Consider the following 18,563-nt stretch of genomic DNA (forward strand, 5'->3'; position numbering starts at 1 on the left):
ACATTCCAGTTAACGTAACAGTATGTCGTGGTCGAGGGTGTCTATTTCGCGAGATACTGAGTTCACCAAGTTCAGTACACCCAGTTCGGTTGAGCAGTTTTTCCTACTAAAGCCGAACTGTTGTGGTATCAACACGTCATTGCGAACAAGGTGACCGTGTAGTCTGGCGTGGAGTACTTTTTCAAGGAGCTTGGAAAAAATGGGTAAAATGGCAATAGGTCTGTAATTTTCTATACTGTTTTTGTCTCCTTTCTTGAAAATGGGAACTACTTTTGCTATTTTCAAACTATCTGGAATCGTACCTTGAGTCATGGATTGATTAAAAATAAAACAAAGAGGATCAGCAATATAATGGATACACGTCTTAATAACTTGACTTTCCACTGAGATATATTTCGTTTTATATTACCATCAAAATATCCAGTGATCATTTTTCTTTCAAACATGGCACTGTAAGCGATCTGCCTATGAGAAATGGTCGACTTTGGAGACCCTGCTACCTGCGACCCCTCAGTGTTCACGACATCCCCATTTAAGCACAGTGGAACAGCCCTAACTTGGTGGCTGTTCACTCGTGCACAAAACTTATGTGTGGATCTATTTTGTTTTGTTTTTTCTTATTCAAGTACGAAACTTTTCATTATGATTATGTGCAATCCACTTCAAGCGGTATGTCCCCTGGCAAATTCCATTCCACTCAAGTAAAATACACCGTCACCTCAATTGTATATAGGACAGAGCACCAGTGGGCAAATGTGAATGTTATTTGGTTGCTGATAATTCAGTCATCACACTTGAAGGCCCCTATGCTGGGTAGTTTCACGCTACTTTATATTGTATGATAGGTGCTCTTTAACGTAACCCTTGCACTCAAGGCAGTTCTTCCTGTGGCCCATACACAAACAGTCCTGTCTGCCGGATAAGAGCCAAACGTTATCTTTGTGGTAAAACGGAATGAAGTTTTCTACAGCAACTCCTGTCAATCAACAAAATAGTATAGACTGGACATTTTAGCAAAATTTCTATCTGCATACTGTTTCCATCAGAGGAGTGGTTTCCCTTATAAACAATCTTTGACGATTTAAAGGTATGTAATGAGCTTTATCGATAAGCATAGTGCATAGAATTACGAACTATAGGTAATATCTGTGTATGTTTATTATAACGAAGTACAGAGTTAACGAATATGCCAGTGAGTAGAGTGAGTTATACGAGTGAGTTATACACGTGATGTGTTTATTACACTGATTAATGATACTACACCGTAATTCCCCAAATATATTACAATCGGACTTCTGCAACGATAAGTTTAAAGATAGTGAATCAATCAAAGTGCAATTCTAAGGTATGAAACACTAACTTATTTGACTCACGTCTCACAGAAAACCCCATCAGATTACTTCAGTGGCTTGTAGAGCATGTCAGGAATCCCTTCGCTTCCATCCGAGTTTTGTAAATTGTTATCACACCTTGCAAACACGCAGTTGTTCACAATTGTGTTCTCGCAATATATATATATATATATATATATATATATATATATATATATATATATATATATATACATACATACATATATACATTATATACATACATACATGAAAATGTATATTTATAGTTGTTTCTTACAATTTCAACTAACGAAATAAATAATTCGTTACTAACAGGAAGCAGATTTTTTTCTCAGTTTGCAAGTATTGGTAAGGTTTGAAAATGATTGATTTAAGAAAGATATCAAATTATTAACTCATGGAAGATTGGATTGATCTCTTCTTTCTTTTTGGCTGTCTTTTTGTTTGTTTGTTTGTTTGTTTTTCTGGTCTCTCTCCTTTTTTTTTTCTCCAAGATAATCATGAGCAATAATATTTACATATTGTCATGTTTATACGTTTACCTAGAGATGTAATATCATGAATAGAATTTGAATTCATTTCTTAGTTGTCCTGTAAGTTATGAGCAAAACATTTTCATTCATATGGAAGCTAAGAGCATCCAATTGCTATACAAACTTTCAAACATTCTGCTTTACGATGATCCACATATCTCTGTGATCGTGCACTTAACCATATTGAATGAGGTTTTCTGCAGGATGAAGATCATATTTTCATACCTTGAAATAGCACTCAGATTGTTTAATGATTCAGAAAGTTATCAATGCCGAAATCCTATTATAATTTGTTGGACGGGACACAAATCCTATTATAATTTGTTGGGCGGGACACACTGTAGACTCAACTTTCTCTTCAAATATCGTACTTCTATACATATCACACTTTCATTGTCATCCTGAATGTATAACGTAATTCAGACCTTGAGTTCCCTGCTATGCGATGTAAGTCTATGTATATTTTTAAGAAAAATTGTATTCAATCAGAGCAATTAAGGTATTTTCTATCACCATTGATCAGGCGCGCCGGAAGCAGTTTTGGATTGGGGGGGGGGGGGGCAAACATTGGAGGGGGCTCACGATAGACCATACATATGTTACACAATATACACATACACACACACACACACACACACACACATTATATATATATATATATATATATATATATATATATATATATATATATATACATATGTGTGTGTGTGTGTGTGTGTGTGTGTGTGTGTGTGTGTGTGTGTGTGTGTGTGTGTATGTAAAATGGCGTACGATGGGTCGAAACATTGTGGGTGGGCACCTTGTGGAAAAGTAATTTGACGGTGTGTATGCACGTCATGTGCGTGTGTGCGTGCGCAATAATGGGACTACAATACATTACGGAATGTGATACATTCAACAACGCAGTCATTGAGCAACATGTAGTTTTCCTTACATGGATTATGGAATGACGGTGTGAAACAACAAATTATATACTGTCAGGAACATCAGGAGAATTGCATAACAATAAAATGCGAGCGAGCGGAGCGAGAGAGCTTGAAATTTTGACATTTTACAGTCCCAAAACTGCCGTTTGTAGCTAAATCTTTCGCTTTGGAAATTATGGGGGGGGGGCATCGGGCGCAACTGCTGGCATTACTGGCGGCAACATTAGGAGAATGGCATAACCATTCAATGCGAGCGAGCGAAGCGAGCGAGCTTGAAATTTTGACATTCTACAGTCCCAAAACTGGCGTTTGTAGCTATATCTTTCGCTTTGAAAATTAATGGGGGCGCATCGGGCGCAACTGCTGGCAATTACTGGCTGCAACATTAGGAGAATGGCATAACCATTCGATGCGAGCGAGCGAGCGAAGCGAGCGAGCTTGAAAATTTTGACATTCTACAGCCCCGAAACTGGAATTTGTAGCTATATCTTTCGCTTTGGAAATTAATGGGGGCGCATCGGGCGCAACTTCTGGCAATTACTGGCTGCAACATTAGGAGAATGGCATAACCATTCAGTGCGAGCGAGCGAAGCGAGCGAGCTTGAAAATTTTGACATTCTACAGCCCCGAAACTGGCGTTTGTAGCTATATCTTTCGCTTTGGAAATTAATGGGGGCGCATCGGGCGCAACTGCTGGCAATTACTGGCTGCAACATTAGGAGAATGGCATAATGATTAAATTTGACGATTAATTTTGACATTTTACAGTCCCCAAACTGCCGTTTGTAGCTATATATATATATATATATATTTAGCTTTGGAAATTGAGGGGGGGGGGGGGCGGCCCAGGCGCAACTGCTGGCAATTACTGGCAGCAACATTAGGAGAATGGCATAGCGATTGAATGCGAGCGAGCGGAGCGAGCGAGCTTGGAAATTTTGACATTTTACAGTCCAAAAACTGCCGTTTGTAGCTATGTTTTTCGCGTTTATTCATTTATATACATATCTATCTGATTTTATCTTTTTATTTATTTGTTTATTTATTCATGTATTTTTTTTGGGGGGGGGAGGGGGGGGGGGGGCTTTTTTTTGGGGGGGGGGCAAAAATGCGTTTTGCCCCCCCCCCCCCCCCCCACTTCCGGCGCCTATGCCAGTGATCACCATATTACTGAAAATTAATGTGCAGGTCGTAATACTTTTCGAAACAAAATATTTTTGAGGTGAACTTTTCACTGATAGCCATGTATCGTTAGAATAGGAGAAAGATTACTGCAGTAACACGTTAGTCGCTTAAACTCGAAAATTACTCCTGCAATAAAAGTGCTTTCCAATGACACGTATCACGTATACTACGTGTAATTCTTCAGTCTTCATTGCGGTACATAATGTCTTTGACCCCCACTTCTGACTAAAGTGCAATCATTATTTCTTATCAACCAAAGACCACATGTGATTTTTGTTCTGATCAGACTTGGTTATATGGTAGAGTAAGGTTATACAGGTAGGCTTGTTATCTCCATCCTCGACCATCGTATCACGAGCAAGGACGCAGTTGTTAGCAATGGAGTGCGAATTCCAGTTATACAAAAACTTGTGTGTTCTCTTTCATATTGAATAATACAAATATAGAGTAACAATGCCTGTTATAGACATAACAAATAAAACAAAGTTCCATTAGGTCCTGTGAATCTTATGAAAATGTTCTATCCAGAGCATTGGCTAACTGATGACAAACCATTTACTGTGCACGAGACTGCTCGTTCATATTTATGATTATAGCGTCTGATTTAGCTTTAGCTCTAAATGTGTACATTTGCATATTGTTTATAATTTGCAAACTTAGGAATACAAATTACCTAAATATTTTTATGTCATATCACATCAATACCATGATCTGTCATTAATGACTCAGATACTGATGATAAAGAACTATTCCACTGTTTCCGTATAATCCTATGGGCAGTTCTGTACACAATCATGTGCGTATCCAACAGATAAAAGAAATATGAATTATCTATTATAGTCACCATGGTCATTACTTCACATCAGAATAGGGGGGGGGGGGGGGAATTAGCATATTATGGTTTATGTATTTGAAAGTTTGAAGCCTGTATACCTTCTGGGTTCTAGTTCTATTCTCTCTTTTTCTTTTTCTTTTTTGTTTAAAGAAAAAAAGTTATGAAGGATAAACTAACCATTGCCACGAACTTTCTACCCAGGGAACTAGTCAAGATGACTGAACAGCTTGTCTTCATGACGGAGTACGATGGCACAAGGGCAACTATGCTTTTGACTTTAGCCATGAATTCAAGTTTCAACGATACCATCGAAGCGATCCCGACTGTCATCCTGCTCTTAAACGAGCCACCCAGGTCATCAACATCCTAATCTTGACCCTTCTAATGGTCTCTATGGGAGCAACCATTGATGTCAAATCTTTCAAGGAGACGGTGCGTGTATATTTTATGTTCACAAGCCCATAGACACCCAGGCTCTCACACACATATTGATTAAACAGGTTAAACCATGACCCAACAGATCAATGGCCGATGTCAGTCAAACAGGTAAAACTCACCACTAGATCTTATGCGATAACCTATTGAACATGAATTAAGCATTTTACTGCTTGTAGTCTCTTCAGTGTTTCTCAGGACTTGAGAAAAGGCAAGGAACAATTAAAACATAATTGAGTGAATCCATACGCGGGGAATAACAGATGATCACTTACAGTTTTATAGGAGGCTCACATTCACTGACATTGCATACAAAGTATCTCTTGACTCGACATGACCATAACATTACTGTTTAGTGTAAACACAGCGGAACAAAACTAAGTCTTTGACTTCGACAGCTGATCGTACAAGCTTATGGTTAATGCATCTTCCTTGAAAATTTCAAAAAAAAAAGTTGTCTATGTTCATGGAGACATTTCTGTATAAGATGCACGTCACGAGACCGACACCCATGAGTCATACAGCCCACGAGTTATACAACCGATGAGTTCGACACTAAGGAAACAAGGCCCACGAGACTGACATATATCATTATTTTGTGTTGTAACTCGTGGGCCGTTTTTACCTAGTGTCGAACTCATGGTCTGTAGAACCTGTGACTCGTGATGGGCTGTATGAATCATGGACCTTTTTCAATGTCGAACCCGTGGGCTGGATGTCAGTCTCGTGGGATGTCCCTGTATATACTAGGCTACGTGGTCAATGTACATGATCACATGAGAGCCAACTCTCGCTGAAGATATTTCTGTACACGTGGAAAACATGTAACAGGCCTACAGTCGTTAAGAATCCGGCTGTATTAGCTTCGTTGATCGCGAAGTTTGCCCATTATATGTAACCACTTTTTGCACCCCAAACCTGTTTGACGGCCTCAATCCAAACAAGCAAAATAAACAAATGAATTTAAAATTTTGTCAAATGTAAATATTGGCTGTATACCAGAGTGAAGCGGTCATGTCACCCGAGGATAGTCATAAACTGCATAAGACACTATCAACTTTGTCTTCATGTCTGTTGACATAGCAAACCATGAATTGTCTCTATGCTTTTGATAAGAATTTTATGTTTTATTTTGTGAGAGATTTTGTTGGCGGTGGAGTTGTTGTTTGCTATTTTCCGTATAAGTTTGTTGCCGTTTTGATTTTCCCCACAGAATACAGTGATCAAATTATTTCGTAAAATAAATAGTTTTCACTGTTGTTCTTGACGTGACAGTTTCGGCGTCCCGTGGCCTTCTTCATCGGAATGGCGTCCCAGTTTGTGCTTATGCCGCTCATTGCTTTCTGCCTCGGCCTGGCCCTAAAACTCGAAGCGGCCGGAGCCATCTCCCTCCTTGTGCTGGCATGCTGCCCCGGCGGAACACTTTCCAATTTGTTCACTTACTGGACAGATGGAGACGTCTGTCTTAGGTTTGCCGCATTTCTTTGATTCGAGTGACCCTATATAAGTGAGATAAAAAGTCTTTATTGGTCGGGGACGCTCAACTTATATAGAATAAATGGATTAAGATAAGACGGAGTGAACTGAAGATCCAAAGGTTAGGCGTACGGCCCTTCTACTTCGAATTAAAGATCGTTTTCATTTCCAAACTAAGTAAAAATAGTATATTCACATCACATACAATAGATTTCACAGTAATATTCAGTTATGTATAGATGCATACAAGAAAATAAAAAAGGGACACTGATATTTTACATATTTCATGTTTTATTATTTTGCCCCAAAAATCTCGCAATCTTTCTCTTCAGATGGACAACAGCCATCAGCGTAAAAAGAATTGCAGACAAATGAGGTATTCAATGAAGCGAGAAGTTTGTAAATGTATAAGCCCCCCCCCCCACACACACACACACACAGTTTATCATATAGGTGATTGACTCCACGACAGATCAGACAAGAATTATGTAATTTCCTGCCATTTTCTCCCCCTTTTTTCCTGTTCAGTGTTTGCATGACCACAGTGTCGACCGCCGTTGCGACAGGGATGATGCCCCTTAACCTTTTCATTTATACACGTGTGTGGACGGACGACAAGGCCGTCATCCCTTACATCAATATTGTCAAAACCCTCATCAGCATACTGATTCCGGTCGCATTCGGGGTGTTCTTGCGCTGGTGGAAGAAGGAGTGGATGAAATGGGTCACAAGGGTGAGCCGATCCCAGTCCATACAGCAGACACGCACTGATGGGTGCACATCACGGAGACCGACGCCCGCGAGTCATACAGTCCACGAGTCATACAGCTCACAAGTCATACAGCCCACGAGTTATAGGTCCTACAGCTCACGAGTCATACAGACGATTAGTTCGACAATAAGCTAACAAGGCCCACTGTATCTGTCGAACTCGTGGGCTGTTTTACCTAGTGTGTAACTCATGGGCTGTATGACTCGTGAGCTGTATGACTCATGGACCTGTTTTCTATGTCGAACTCGTGGGCTATATGACTCGTGGGTGTCGGTCTAGTGGATGACCCCCACACTTATAGCCATTGATACTTGCTCTTTCAATATAACCACGTGCCTATTATGTAGGTCCTACTATAGCGCTGATAAGTATAATGTTTGTCCGGCTCGTTTCAATTGTTCGATTTGCTTAGGGTCTTCCTCTTGTGAACAAGGACGTGTACAGTACATAAAGTCCCAAAACGCAGCTATACAGTCACTCAACAAAGATTATCATATCAAAGAAAGTTACAGACAAGGTCATGTAATAATTCGATACAAACAAAAATTAAGTTTGCAAGTGTACAAAAATCTGCTTGAAAGTTGATGATAACAACTACCTTACCAAAGAGTGTTCTCGCTCGATGAAAATGAAAACTTGTATAACGAACTTTAAATGATCTAACACAGAGAACAGACAGGAGAATATTGCTCTTTTCCCTCTTCATGTCTTAAGTACTGACTGTATATACTACTGGTGTAGAGACTATCATGTAGTCATCGTTTTCATCTGCTTTGTCGAACTTTGTCATTAACTTGATGAAAAAGATTTGCCTCAAGAGATAAATCTCAATATTCATTGATCTTCACTCTGGATCACGATGGCACGGCAAATCTTTGTCAAGTTGGTGAATGATTTCAGGGAGCAGGCAGTGCTATATAATGCTTTCAATCGTATTTGGTTTGATGATTTCTGCGATTTTGGTAAAGACGTACTTAAGTACATTGTACTAAATTTAATATTTGACCGAGTTATACTTTAACCCGACTTTGACGAGCCTAAGTTTAAGCTGTCAATAGGTATATATTTTAAGGCGAAAAAATGCGTGTTGGTTAAATTCCTTAATCATGTTCTGAATGATACCGACAATACAGCCTTTGGCGAGAAAAATGACAACCATGCACAAAACTACATTAGTTTTCAATTCTATAATTTCTAGCACTTGCAGCATTATCGAAGTTTCCCGTCTTTCTTTTCTTTTTCTTTTTTGTATTTTGTGCAGATGGGCATTGCTGCCGCATTTGCCTGCATAGTGAGCGTCTTCGTGATCAACAGTTTATTGAATCCACGTCTTGTTCACGAGGCCAGCTGGGAGCTATGGATCTGTGCAGCCTTCCTGCCCTTGCTTGGCTATGCCATCGGCTACGGACTCGCAGTCGTGCTCCGACAGCCCCATGACAAGAGTCGCACCATTGCCTTCGAGACAGGCTCGCAGAATGTGTCCCTGGCACTGACGCTGACCGTCCTCACGTTCGCCGAATCGCCTCTTTTTCTTGACATGCTTTTCTATCCGTCTCTCTACGCTTTTGTCATATACGTTGATTCTTTCATTGTAATCTTGATCTACAAGTTCGGGGTGTGTATCATGGAACGAAAAAATGGCGAAAAATTACCCGATAGTGACATTGAAGAACACGACGACTTGTCGCCACATGGAAACAACTCCTTTCACATGATGAAAACATAAAGCATGGCAAAAAAAGAAAAGAAAAAAAAAAGAGAGAGAATAGAAAAAAAATGTTTCCTGAAATCCTTTGATGCACAATTTAGATGTTCTTCGCAACGTCTTGTGCTCATCTTGGAAATTACCACGGTGACAAACTGCGAGACTGTATTTCGTCAATGTCATGAATTATTTTTGTCAGTAGTCTCCAAAATGGTTGGTCTTGTAATATATGTTTATTACGTTTATAAGGTAACACTTTGCAGAAAGGGACACAATTTAGATAAATCCCTTTGTACATTCGTATTCTTACCGCTCAAAATAAGATTGTAGTTGTGCTTTAGCAGTGGCGGATCCAGACGGGGCGCACATGGCGGCCTTTTTTTTTCATTTATTATTACTTCTTTTTTTTTTTTTTTTTGGTTGAAACAAAAAAAAAATGCGCCCCTTTAGTTTTGTAAAGGCCCCCTCTATACGGGATTCCTAGATCCGCCCTGTTTTAGCGTTCATTTATACTATATCTCATTTTTAAAGTATGTTGTAACTGTTCTATTATGTCTTTTTATAGTCCACTGAGCCATATTTCCAAATGAGCTTTTCGCCTTTAAACCGGAGGAAGTTCTCACTAATTCCTTGAAAATCAGGAATATTGCTTCGTTCTAAATGGTCATTCTTATTGAGGTTTTATAGGGGACACAAAGTTGAACTCACAGGACGTCCGTTTGAGTAATGCTGCATTTACACCATGTTCCCAGCTAGAATATCAATATTTTCCGTCGCGTCCCGCTGGGGACCGCTTCCAAATTGTGTTGCGGCCTATTACATGCCGTCACGTTTTGTTACGTTCATATCGTTTTATTACGGCATTTATACAAGGTTCCTCAATGACAACGGGGCTGCCGTGGCAATTTTTTTTTTTTTGACCAAAATCTGACGCGGCATCTACGGCAATCACGGCCTGTCACGTTTACCTATCCAGTCTCAACGCCTCGTCTTACGTCCATCCCGTTTTGTCAACGGTGGCCTGACTGAAACATTTAGTGCCATGGCTGCCGGGAACAGGGTGTAAACGCAGATTTAGGAATCTTATCCACTGTATATCACGTGTATAGCTCCCCCCTCCCAATGAATAAACAGGGACTGACTTTCACGGAAATGTTACATTGTTTATTTATATAATAAAGAATGTTGAACCACACAAATTATTATTATTATCGTTATTAATTATTATTGTTATTAAGATTATTATTATTATTACATCAAAGTACAAATTGAATATAGAAACTATCACTACAAGATGAATACAATGCTGTTTAAGCAAATAGATAACACAAAATAAAAGTACAGAACCATATCACTTGGATCTACATGTATAACAAGAGATACATTGTGAAATATGCCGGAAGCAAAGGTGAGTATTTAGTCAGTTCCTCTTGTTGGTTGAGCGATGCTTCAGCTTACATTTTATAACAGAGAACAACAATTCTTGAGACATTATCCATAAAGATAAAGATGATTTTTGTTGATATTGGTAATGAACACACGCACGCACACACACACACACACACACACACACACACACACAAACAGGAAAGGGTGAAAAAAAAAAAACCCACCATGTTAATTTCACCTTATAGACAGCACCTGTTTAAATTCAGGGTTGAGAAAAAAAAAGAATATGATAATAGGCTGTAGAAATACCACAATGAATCTCAATCTGCCTGAACGCCAAGGGATGAACAGACAGTGTTGGTATTCACATGTAGCGGATGAAGTGGTTTATTGTCTGCTTTTGAATATGGGAAGGGAATTCCAGGGCTAATATAAGTGATGGGGGGGGGGGGTCATTCCAGAGTTTAGGGTCGTGGTATGCCTACTCGGAGTAGGCATATATACTAATAATGATTAATTTCTAGGAGAAGAAACTTGATCTTTTTGGTGGAAATGCAAAAAAAAAAGAAAAAAAAGAAAAAAAAAAGAGAGCCGGATTCGCAGAAATTCTTAGGGAAAATTGTTGTTTGAAAGTTGAAAATGCTCCGGGGATATCATGACCAGGTAGACATGAATAAACACGACTGCGCATCACTGATCTCCTGACACATGTATAGACCCGCGTCCCACATACACAACAAGAAATCACAACACACACAGCCCACAACCCAGCACCCACGAACACCCATCAAGCCCAGCATCCATATCAACTACTGAATAAAGGTAAGCAATAAAATCTGTACATAATGTGTATTTTTTAATGTTTTTGTAGACCTATACAGCAGCATTAAGATATTGTACAACTAGGCCATTATCTTTTTCGGAATTATATTCTGTCAATGTGTTCTTTATGATAGGTTACATAGATGACTATACTATGCACTACTGCTGTGTGTTATTTTATAGATATATACTTCTTTTTTAAGTGAAGTTTATGATTTTAAGCGTATTCCATATATATTGTAGATATATATATATATATATATATATATGTGTGTGTGTGTGTGTGTGTGTGTGTGTGTGTGTGTATGTGTGTGTATCAATATTTATTATGTACAATCATAAGATTGTTGAAACACCACAGTCGTTTTAGGAAACCTGAATCAGACAGCTTCTTGAAACTGTGTACTATACGGTACTGTATTTGCCAATATTGTTTCTAATTTTGATCTGATTCGCTATCAGTGTTTGACCTACTGAAGAAACGCCGAAATCAATACTATTCAATCAACCTGCCAATCTCGTCTACTTTGCCTGTATATTGCTACTGTCCGGAATGTTTGTAAAAAGCAATACAATCCCAGACGAAAGTAGACAGGTTCAAAATGATCACTTATTCTATAGTATGGACAGCTGTTTCGCAAATCATAGGCCTACCTGTGGATATCAATGCAAATAACGTTCATTATGCATCACAAAATTTATCCGCTTTGAGGAAGATGTATTGCTCAATTACAGAAGAGTGCGTGACTTTAAAAAAAAATGAAATAAAAGAAAAGATATGCGTATACATCAAGATAACTTGTACAGTTTTACAACTCAAAGAATTCGGTTTTGTTCCACATTATTTTTGTAAGATGCGGGGATGATGTCTCTGTGTGTATGAGTGTGGTACATGTACATGAATAACGTGGTATTGACGAAGTCATGTAATGGGGAGATGAATGATCTGAGTGCACGATTGTTTTGAGTGAATTCAATGTTTTAATAGATCTTTAATCATAATCATCATTATGGTATAGTACATTCACTAAATGACCATAAACAACAATCTCGCCATCACCAAAATGAGATTCTTAGTGACAAGAGTCTACCCTCAACATTCACAAGTCCCGGTGTCTGATCCAGTTATAAACAAACGTCCAGCAACCATGGGTTGCGTAATGGCCTATACAAATCCTTACGTTTTAATCATAAGGAAAAAAAAAATACCCCTTATGTCCAAAGTACTACAACGGCCCATCATGCACTGATATTCCCAATAAAACGATTTAAATCATATCACGCTTTTCATTACAGTAGATTTGACTCCTGGAAATAAGGTGCAGCGTGCCACACAAGTCAATAGTATATGGTTTATAATAATTTAACAGCACCTTGAGGGCCTATATCTCACAGGAGGAGACTTCGCCGCCACTGCCGTGACTCGTGTAAAAGAAATGGCTTGCGCTCTCACCAACAATGGGTGATCAGATTTTCACCACTTGTGTTACGTATATAGATGTCCCTATTCTTCTATGTTTGTGTTAAAGATACTGCCTGTGAAATGGCGATATTTTAATCATGTCCGCTTGGCGGAGGTCTGCTCTCTCAGAGTGCTCCCTCTAGTTTCCATTAGAATTATAATAACATCCAATATTCTTTTCCCGCCTCTCTTGATTATGCTTTAATCCCGATATGTCATAATCATTCGTATCTTAATTCGGGTGTTGTTGTGCATGTAAATACCTCAACGCAGTCTACATTTTACTCAAATACTATACCTTAATTTCTTTTTAACGTATTTTTTTTTTTTTTTTTTTTTGGGGGGGGGGTATTTGAATTATCTATAGATTGTAGATCATCATTCTCAATGGTGCCGTCTAGTCTCAACTTCACCTCTATAGTGTTCTCAAGTCAAAAACACATGACGTCCCAGTCAAAGATATGACAATCGATTATTCCAACATTTTCCTTTCTGTCGTTTACATCGATCAATCATCCAAAATTAAATTTCTTCCTCACTCCTTATGGCAGTCCTGACGAAGATATTTCACTCGTTTCCCTATAAATGTCCCTGAATTTGCTTACCTGTTATCCATACTTCTCTGCTGAACGGGGAACAGTAAAGAGCTATCAATAGACCACCAAGATGCGTTCCGTAACCATCGTTGCTTCTCTCTTCTTGGTCACATGCTTGCATCATGCCTTCGCCCTGGACGCATGTGACATGGCCGATTCTATCGGAAAAGTTCTCCAGAGCTGCGGAAATGGTAGGAAATATTTCATTTTTCCTGTATACAAAGCTCTTACTGCTTGAAGACGTTTGCGATGTTTTATTGTAACATCACTTTCACTTCGATATTTCGCTAAAATTTTGATATTCGGTCGTGAGAACAATGATGATCGCATTAGACGATCCAGAAGAAACTGTCAGATGTTCTACATTCATAGTGTGAATTAGCAATATTGAGTCATCGTGCGCCTGTGTTCTTATAACCATCAAAGTGGTTATTGGTTATAGTTGTCCTATATATTCTTGCTCCTTTTTCCAATAATGTATTGTGAAACTTTGCCAATCATAATACATGTACCGGTATACTTTTAGATTGAGTTTCCTAACCAAATCTTAGAATATAGAGACTAGTGTTTTAATCACAAATTATTGCATTCATCTCATTATAGGAATCAATAATCATCATCAATTTCTCATTTATTCTTTCATGGTGATGCAAAGTTCGAAAGTCTTGTAAAAGGGTAGTATTATTTACTGCACGCGTGACGAAAGTCGTTATGAACAGGCCCCGCAATTAATATGATAGTTCTGTCATATCCACCGTATTTTTGGTTTCATATACTGAATGTGGACAATAGCCCTATACAGGCCTACATTGCTTGCCTTATCATATTACATAATACAGTCTTCTGAAATGATTATGCTCAAAATTACGCGTATAACAAGTAGCAGCGAACTTTGTGGCCTATCATGGTTCATCATTCTTTCAACGCTTATACAGCTGTTATCCTCATGTGATGTCATCTTTGTGCCTTGATAAAATTATTGTAGTGTTATTTTTCCTATGACAGCGGGGATGACGTGTCCAGACGGATGGGCGATGAACCCGTTGACTGGATCATGCTACCTGTTGATAGAGAATGAATTCGAGTGGTATGACGCCAGGGCACAATGTACCAACCTCGGCGCCGATATGGTCGTGCTGAACAATAAGGCTGAGATGGGATTTGTTTATGACTACGTGTCCTCTGCTCGAGAGACTTGGTTGAAAATTTGGGTTGGTAAGTGTGATTTAAGGCTTATCATCTGTGAGAATACGCCTATATATAATGAGGACTAATTTTTAATCTGTTATGACTGTGAACATAACTATAAAAAATAAAAAAAAATAATCCCTAGAAATATGCCAACAACGATAGACCAGTCCCTGCGCAAGACGAAAAACGGTTACAATTTGTTATTCCAAAGGTTAGTTTATCTGAAATAAAATAAGGTTCGTTATTCTGAGTATTCGCTCATCACAAAATGATATTATTTTTTATTCCGAAGGTTTGTTCATTCGAAAATGAAATAAAGTTCGTTATTCTGAAAATTCTTTAATCCAAAAATGAAATAAGTTTGGCAATTCCGAAGGTTCGTTACTATCGTATACGCGCCTTCTTTTCGTTTTCGAATCAACGAACCCTATTTCAGATTCGGATCAATTTGAGTAATGAACCATATTTCATTTTCGGATTAACGAACCTGTTGGATTAAAGAACCATCGGAATAACAAACCTTCGTAATAGCCTAATTACGCCAAAATGTTCGGATCAACGAACTCTTTATTTTATTTTCCAATTGGTGGACACTAAGTATAAAGGGAATTTGTGTGTTCGGAATCACGAGCTTTCTGTGTAACGAACTTTATTGGATAGTTTCACATTCGGATTAATGTTTCTTTTGAAGGCAGAACAAGTATCAATAATCATGAAGACCATGATCGGTATGCACCTGACCATTTGGTCTCCAGCACGTCTCGGAGACGTCAGGGAGAATGCCTCCCCAGTCACGGACGGTGGTACAAATTAAACCATAGTTTAAACCATGGACAAAATCCATGGAGCGCCAAGTGTCGCATGGAATATTTCGTTATGAAATCATTCATTTCATCGATGAAATGATTATTTTGTAACGAAATGACAACATTTTGTAACTAAATGAACATTTCGTCCACGAAATGATAATTTCGTTAACGAAACGGTAATTTTATCGACGAAATGACCAATTTCGTAACGAAATATTCCGTGCGACACTTGGCGCTCCATGGTTTTTGTCCATGGTTTAAACCATGGTTTCATTTGTACCATCTTCGTGACTTCGGGCCATTTTTAATAGTCGCCGTAACTGATAGTGACGTCATGGACGTCGCTGAGACATCTCCGAGACGTATCAAAACGAACGCTATCGCGGTTTCGAATGTACTCTGGTGGACAGGGGTCTTTATTACAAATCATACATTCCTAATAACCCCCTTCAAGCACAAATAAATATTTCCTCCGACAATGAAGAACAAAATGTCCTGCATTTTTGAGACTTTCTTACGAGACTTTTGTAACGACTTTTGTAACGAACATTGTGCAAGCATAATTATACATAGCATGCATTTTCAGGAGTTTTGGATTTTTTTTTTATTCGCATGCATGCGTCGAGACAGTAAAAATAACAATAAACGGAAGGGCTTGTCAATGGCATGACCAATTTGTGCTGTTATTGTGTGCGAGGTCTATCCTATCTAAATAGGTTATTTATTCTTATCATTTCTCAAACTTGTCTCAGATTTCTGTGTACTGCCAAGTTAAATCATAAAATTCACTCAAAATCGATTAAAAGTATAATGTATAGAAATCAAAGAGTATAATTTACATACAGCGATATTTTGGATGTCATTGCATATCAGAGACGATATATTTCAGTAGCTGTATTACCCTTTTTTAATAACGTGAACAAGCTAATGCTCCGACTTTCAAGCGAGACACAGTAAAGTGTCCATTTCCTTCAGGAGAACAATTTGAATGCGTGTATTGTAACTTTGTTCCAAGTATGTAGATGGGAAGTGATTGTTCCCAACTCGTATACCTATTACATGTATACGTGTGTGTCAGGAGCCGCGGAATAATATGGGGTGGGTTTGTGGTGGGTTTGGTTAAAGAGAAATTACAGCGCAGTTGAAAGTTAGTCTGAAAAGGAGTAATATCTTATGGGCACAGCAATGAAACTTTGATATAAAATCGGATGAAAAAAAAAATAGGGAAATTGACATTTTGAAGTTTCTCTAATTATTCAGAAAACAGTTCTGGAAAAGTCGATATAAATATGCAAATAGTGAAGTGAAGATGTCATCCCCTCACTATATAGTTGCCATTAGTTTGTACATGAAAATTTGAAATTTTAAGTTATACATTCAAACACAAATACGCCCCAGTCTAAAATTATCGGGCAGATAATTATTCTGAAGCTATTTAACCACGAATAACAACATATTTTACACTTTGATAACAAAAACATTGAATTTTCGTTTTTTTTTTTCAACACGATCAATGGAAATTGTGAGGTGATGACATCATCAACTCACTCATTTGCATATTCACATTAACTGAGTGAGAACTGTTCTGCAGAACCCCCCTCCCGTTTTGTTGTTTTGTTTTGTGGCCAAAAGTGAGGGGAGGGTGCGGGCTGCAGTCCCTGTGTACTTAGTACAAGTCGTATTATGTACAATGTATGTGTGTGTATTCATTTATGCGTGGAAAGGTGTTTGTATCAAACATGTCGTGATGTCACAGACGCACTGGATTTTTATTATCACATACCATTCATGGAGGGGAACAGAAAATTACCGACCCTTTATCAAAAACCGTCTCCTTTCTTTCCCCCTCATGTTCCTGGCAGGATTGGAACGCTTCGGTAGCGAGTGGCGATGGGTGGATGGAAGCCCCCTTACCATCGCTGAGGAAGCTTTCTGGCTCGATGGCCGAACGCCCGAAAACAACACCAAGGATGCTGCGGTGATGCGTGCTCCTGGCCTCATCAGAGACAGGAACCGCACACCTGATATCAAATGTTACGTGCTCTGTGAGAAACACCTGTAAATGCTATGACCCAAGCACAGAGATAATACCACATCCTTGATACACAAAGCAGAGTATCCCAGGGTCACTGTCATATCTTCAGTACATGATTGTGTAAAGCTCTCCGAAGAGTTACTGATTAACAGATTTCCGACTGATCACTGCACGTGGACATCCCTTGGCCTGTGTAAAACTGCACTCCCGTTAATCCCAGTTTTATCAAGGACTTCCAATTATCTCTTATCTTCCATTTTCAAACATTAAACCTGGTAAAGTTCTGTAAAAGTTGTGCTAAAATCTGTACTATCGGAATTCAAAGATACGCACTGGTACATACAATGTCATGTAGCATGGTAATAGAGATAATACCACATCCTTGATACAAAAAGCAGAGTATCCCAGGGTCACTGTCATATCTTCAGTACATGATTGTGTAAAGCTCTCCGAAGAGTTACTGATTAACAGATTTCCGACTGATCACTGCACGTGAACATCCCTTGGCCTGTGTAAAACTGCACTCCCGTTAATCCCAGTTTTATCAAGGACTTCCAATTATCTCTTCCATCTTCAAACATTAAACCTGGTAAAGTTCTGTAAAAGTTGTGCTAAAATCTGTACTATCGGAATTCAAAGATACGCACTGGTACATACAATGTCATGTAGCATGGTTAAAAAAAAACACACACAAAAACACGCTGCTAATTCGCTTCTGTATTATTCTTGTGAGATGGAGACATATTAAAACGAATGCCTTATGTTGCATTCATTAGAAAAGAAAATGTGCTGTTGTGACTATCTGTAAACATGCATTTCTGACTGATTTGTGTCATAATGGAGGCTTGAGTGACATTTACGACTGGCTTGTGTTGGCAGGAATGAGGAGTTCGTTACAGGTGGAAATACATGTAGGGTCTAAAGGTAGTACCAACGATAGAACAGGAGTCATCCAGCTCTCATCAATTGTATTGTTCCTAAAATACTTCCACAATTGATCAAATAGTGCATGTGTCTGTCAAAATGCGTTTGCATTGTTA

The 18,563-nt window shown here is 38.7% G+C and overlaps 2 protein-coding genes across 3 annotated transcripts; both read left to right on the forward strand.

Annotated features, from left to right (window-relative positions):
• The first annotated feature begins 4,374 nt into the window (after positions 1–4,374).
• LOC140231083 (ileal sodium/bile acid cotransporter-like) lies at positions 4,375–9,240 on the forward strand. Its single transcript, XM_072311235.1, has 5 exons — positions 4,375–4,379; positions 5,113–5,263; positions 6,542–6,735; positions 7,271–7,475; positions 8,776–9,240. The coding sequence occupies exons 1-5, from the start codon at positions 4,375–4,377 to the stop codon at positions 9,238–9,240; spliced, it is 1,020 nt and encodes a 339-aa protein (XP_072167336.1).
• A 2,142-nt stretch (positions 9,241–11,382) lies between these two features.
• Positions 11,383–18,254, forward strand: LOC140230947 (C-type lectin domain family 4 member M-like). 2 transcript variants are annotated; one of them, XM_072311087.1, is made up of 4 exons: positions 11,383–11,430; positions 13,538–13,679; positions 14,494–14,703; positions 17,351–18,254. In XM_072311087.1, the coding sequence occupies exons 2-4, from the start codon at positions 13,559–13,561 to the stop codon at positions 17,548–17,550; spliced, it is 531 nt and encodes a 176-aa protein (XP_072167188.1). In that variant the 5' UTR covers positions 11,383–11,430; positions 13,538–13,558; the 3' UTR covers positions 17,551–18,254. The 2 variants fall into 2 exon arrangements, with proteins under 2 accessions (XP_072167188.1, XP_072167187.1); XM_072311086.1 differs by having other exon boundaries at positions 11,413–11,430; positions 13,533–13,679.
• Positions 18,255–18,563: the final 309 nt, after the last annotated feature.

This window comes from Diadema setosum, chromosome 7, assembly GCF_964275005.1.
Source record: "Diadema setosum chromosome 7, eeDiaSeto1, whole genome shotgun sequence".
Classification (NCBI taxonomy): domain Eukaryota; kingdom Metazoa; phylum Echinodermata; class Echinoidea; order Diadematoida; family Diadematidae; genus Diadema; species Diadema setosum.

Bases quoted from the DNA above. Each gene is read 5' to 3' on its own strand.
- LOC140231083 (XM_072311235.1), top strand. The intron at 6,736-7,270 runs GTTTGCCGCATT...TTTCCTGTTCAG, and splicing joins GATGGAGACGTCTGTCTTAG to TGTTTGCATGACCACAGTGT. The intron at 7,476-8,775 runs GTGAGCCGATCC...TATTTTGTGCAG, and splicing joins GGATGAAATGGGTCACAAGG to ATGGGCATTGCTGCCGCATT.
- LOC140230947 (XM_072311087.1), top strand. From the start codon at position 13,559: ATGCGTTCCGTAACCATCGTTGCTTCTCTCTTCTTGGTCACATGCTTG. The intron at 13,680-14,493 runs GTAGGAAATATT...TTCCTATGACAG, and splicing joins TCTCCAGAGCTGCGGAAATG to CGGGGATGACGTGTCCAGAC. The intron at 14,704-17,350 runs GTAAGTGTGATT...TGTTCCTGGCAG, and splicing joins TTGGTTGAAAATTTGGGTTG to GATTGGAACGCTTCGGTAGC.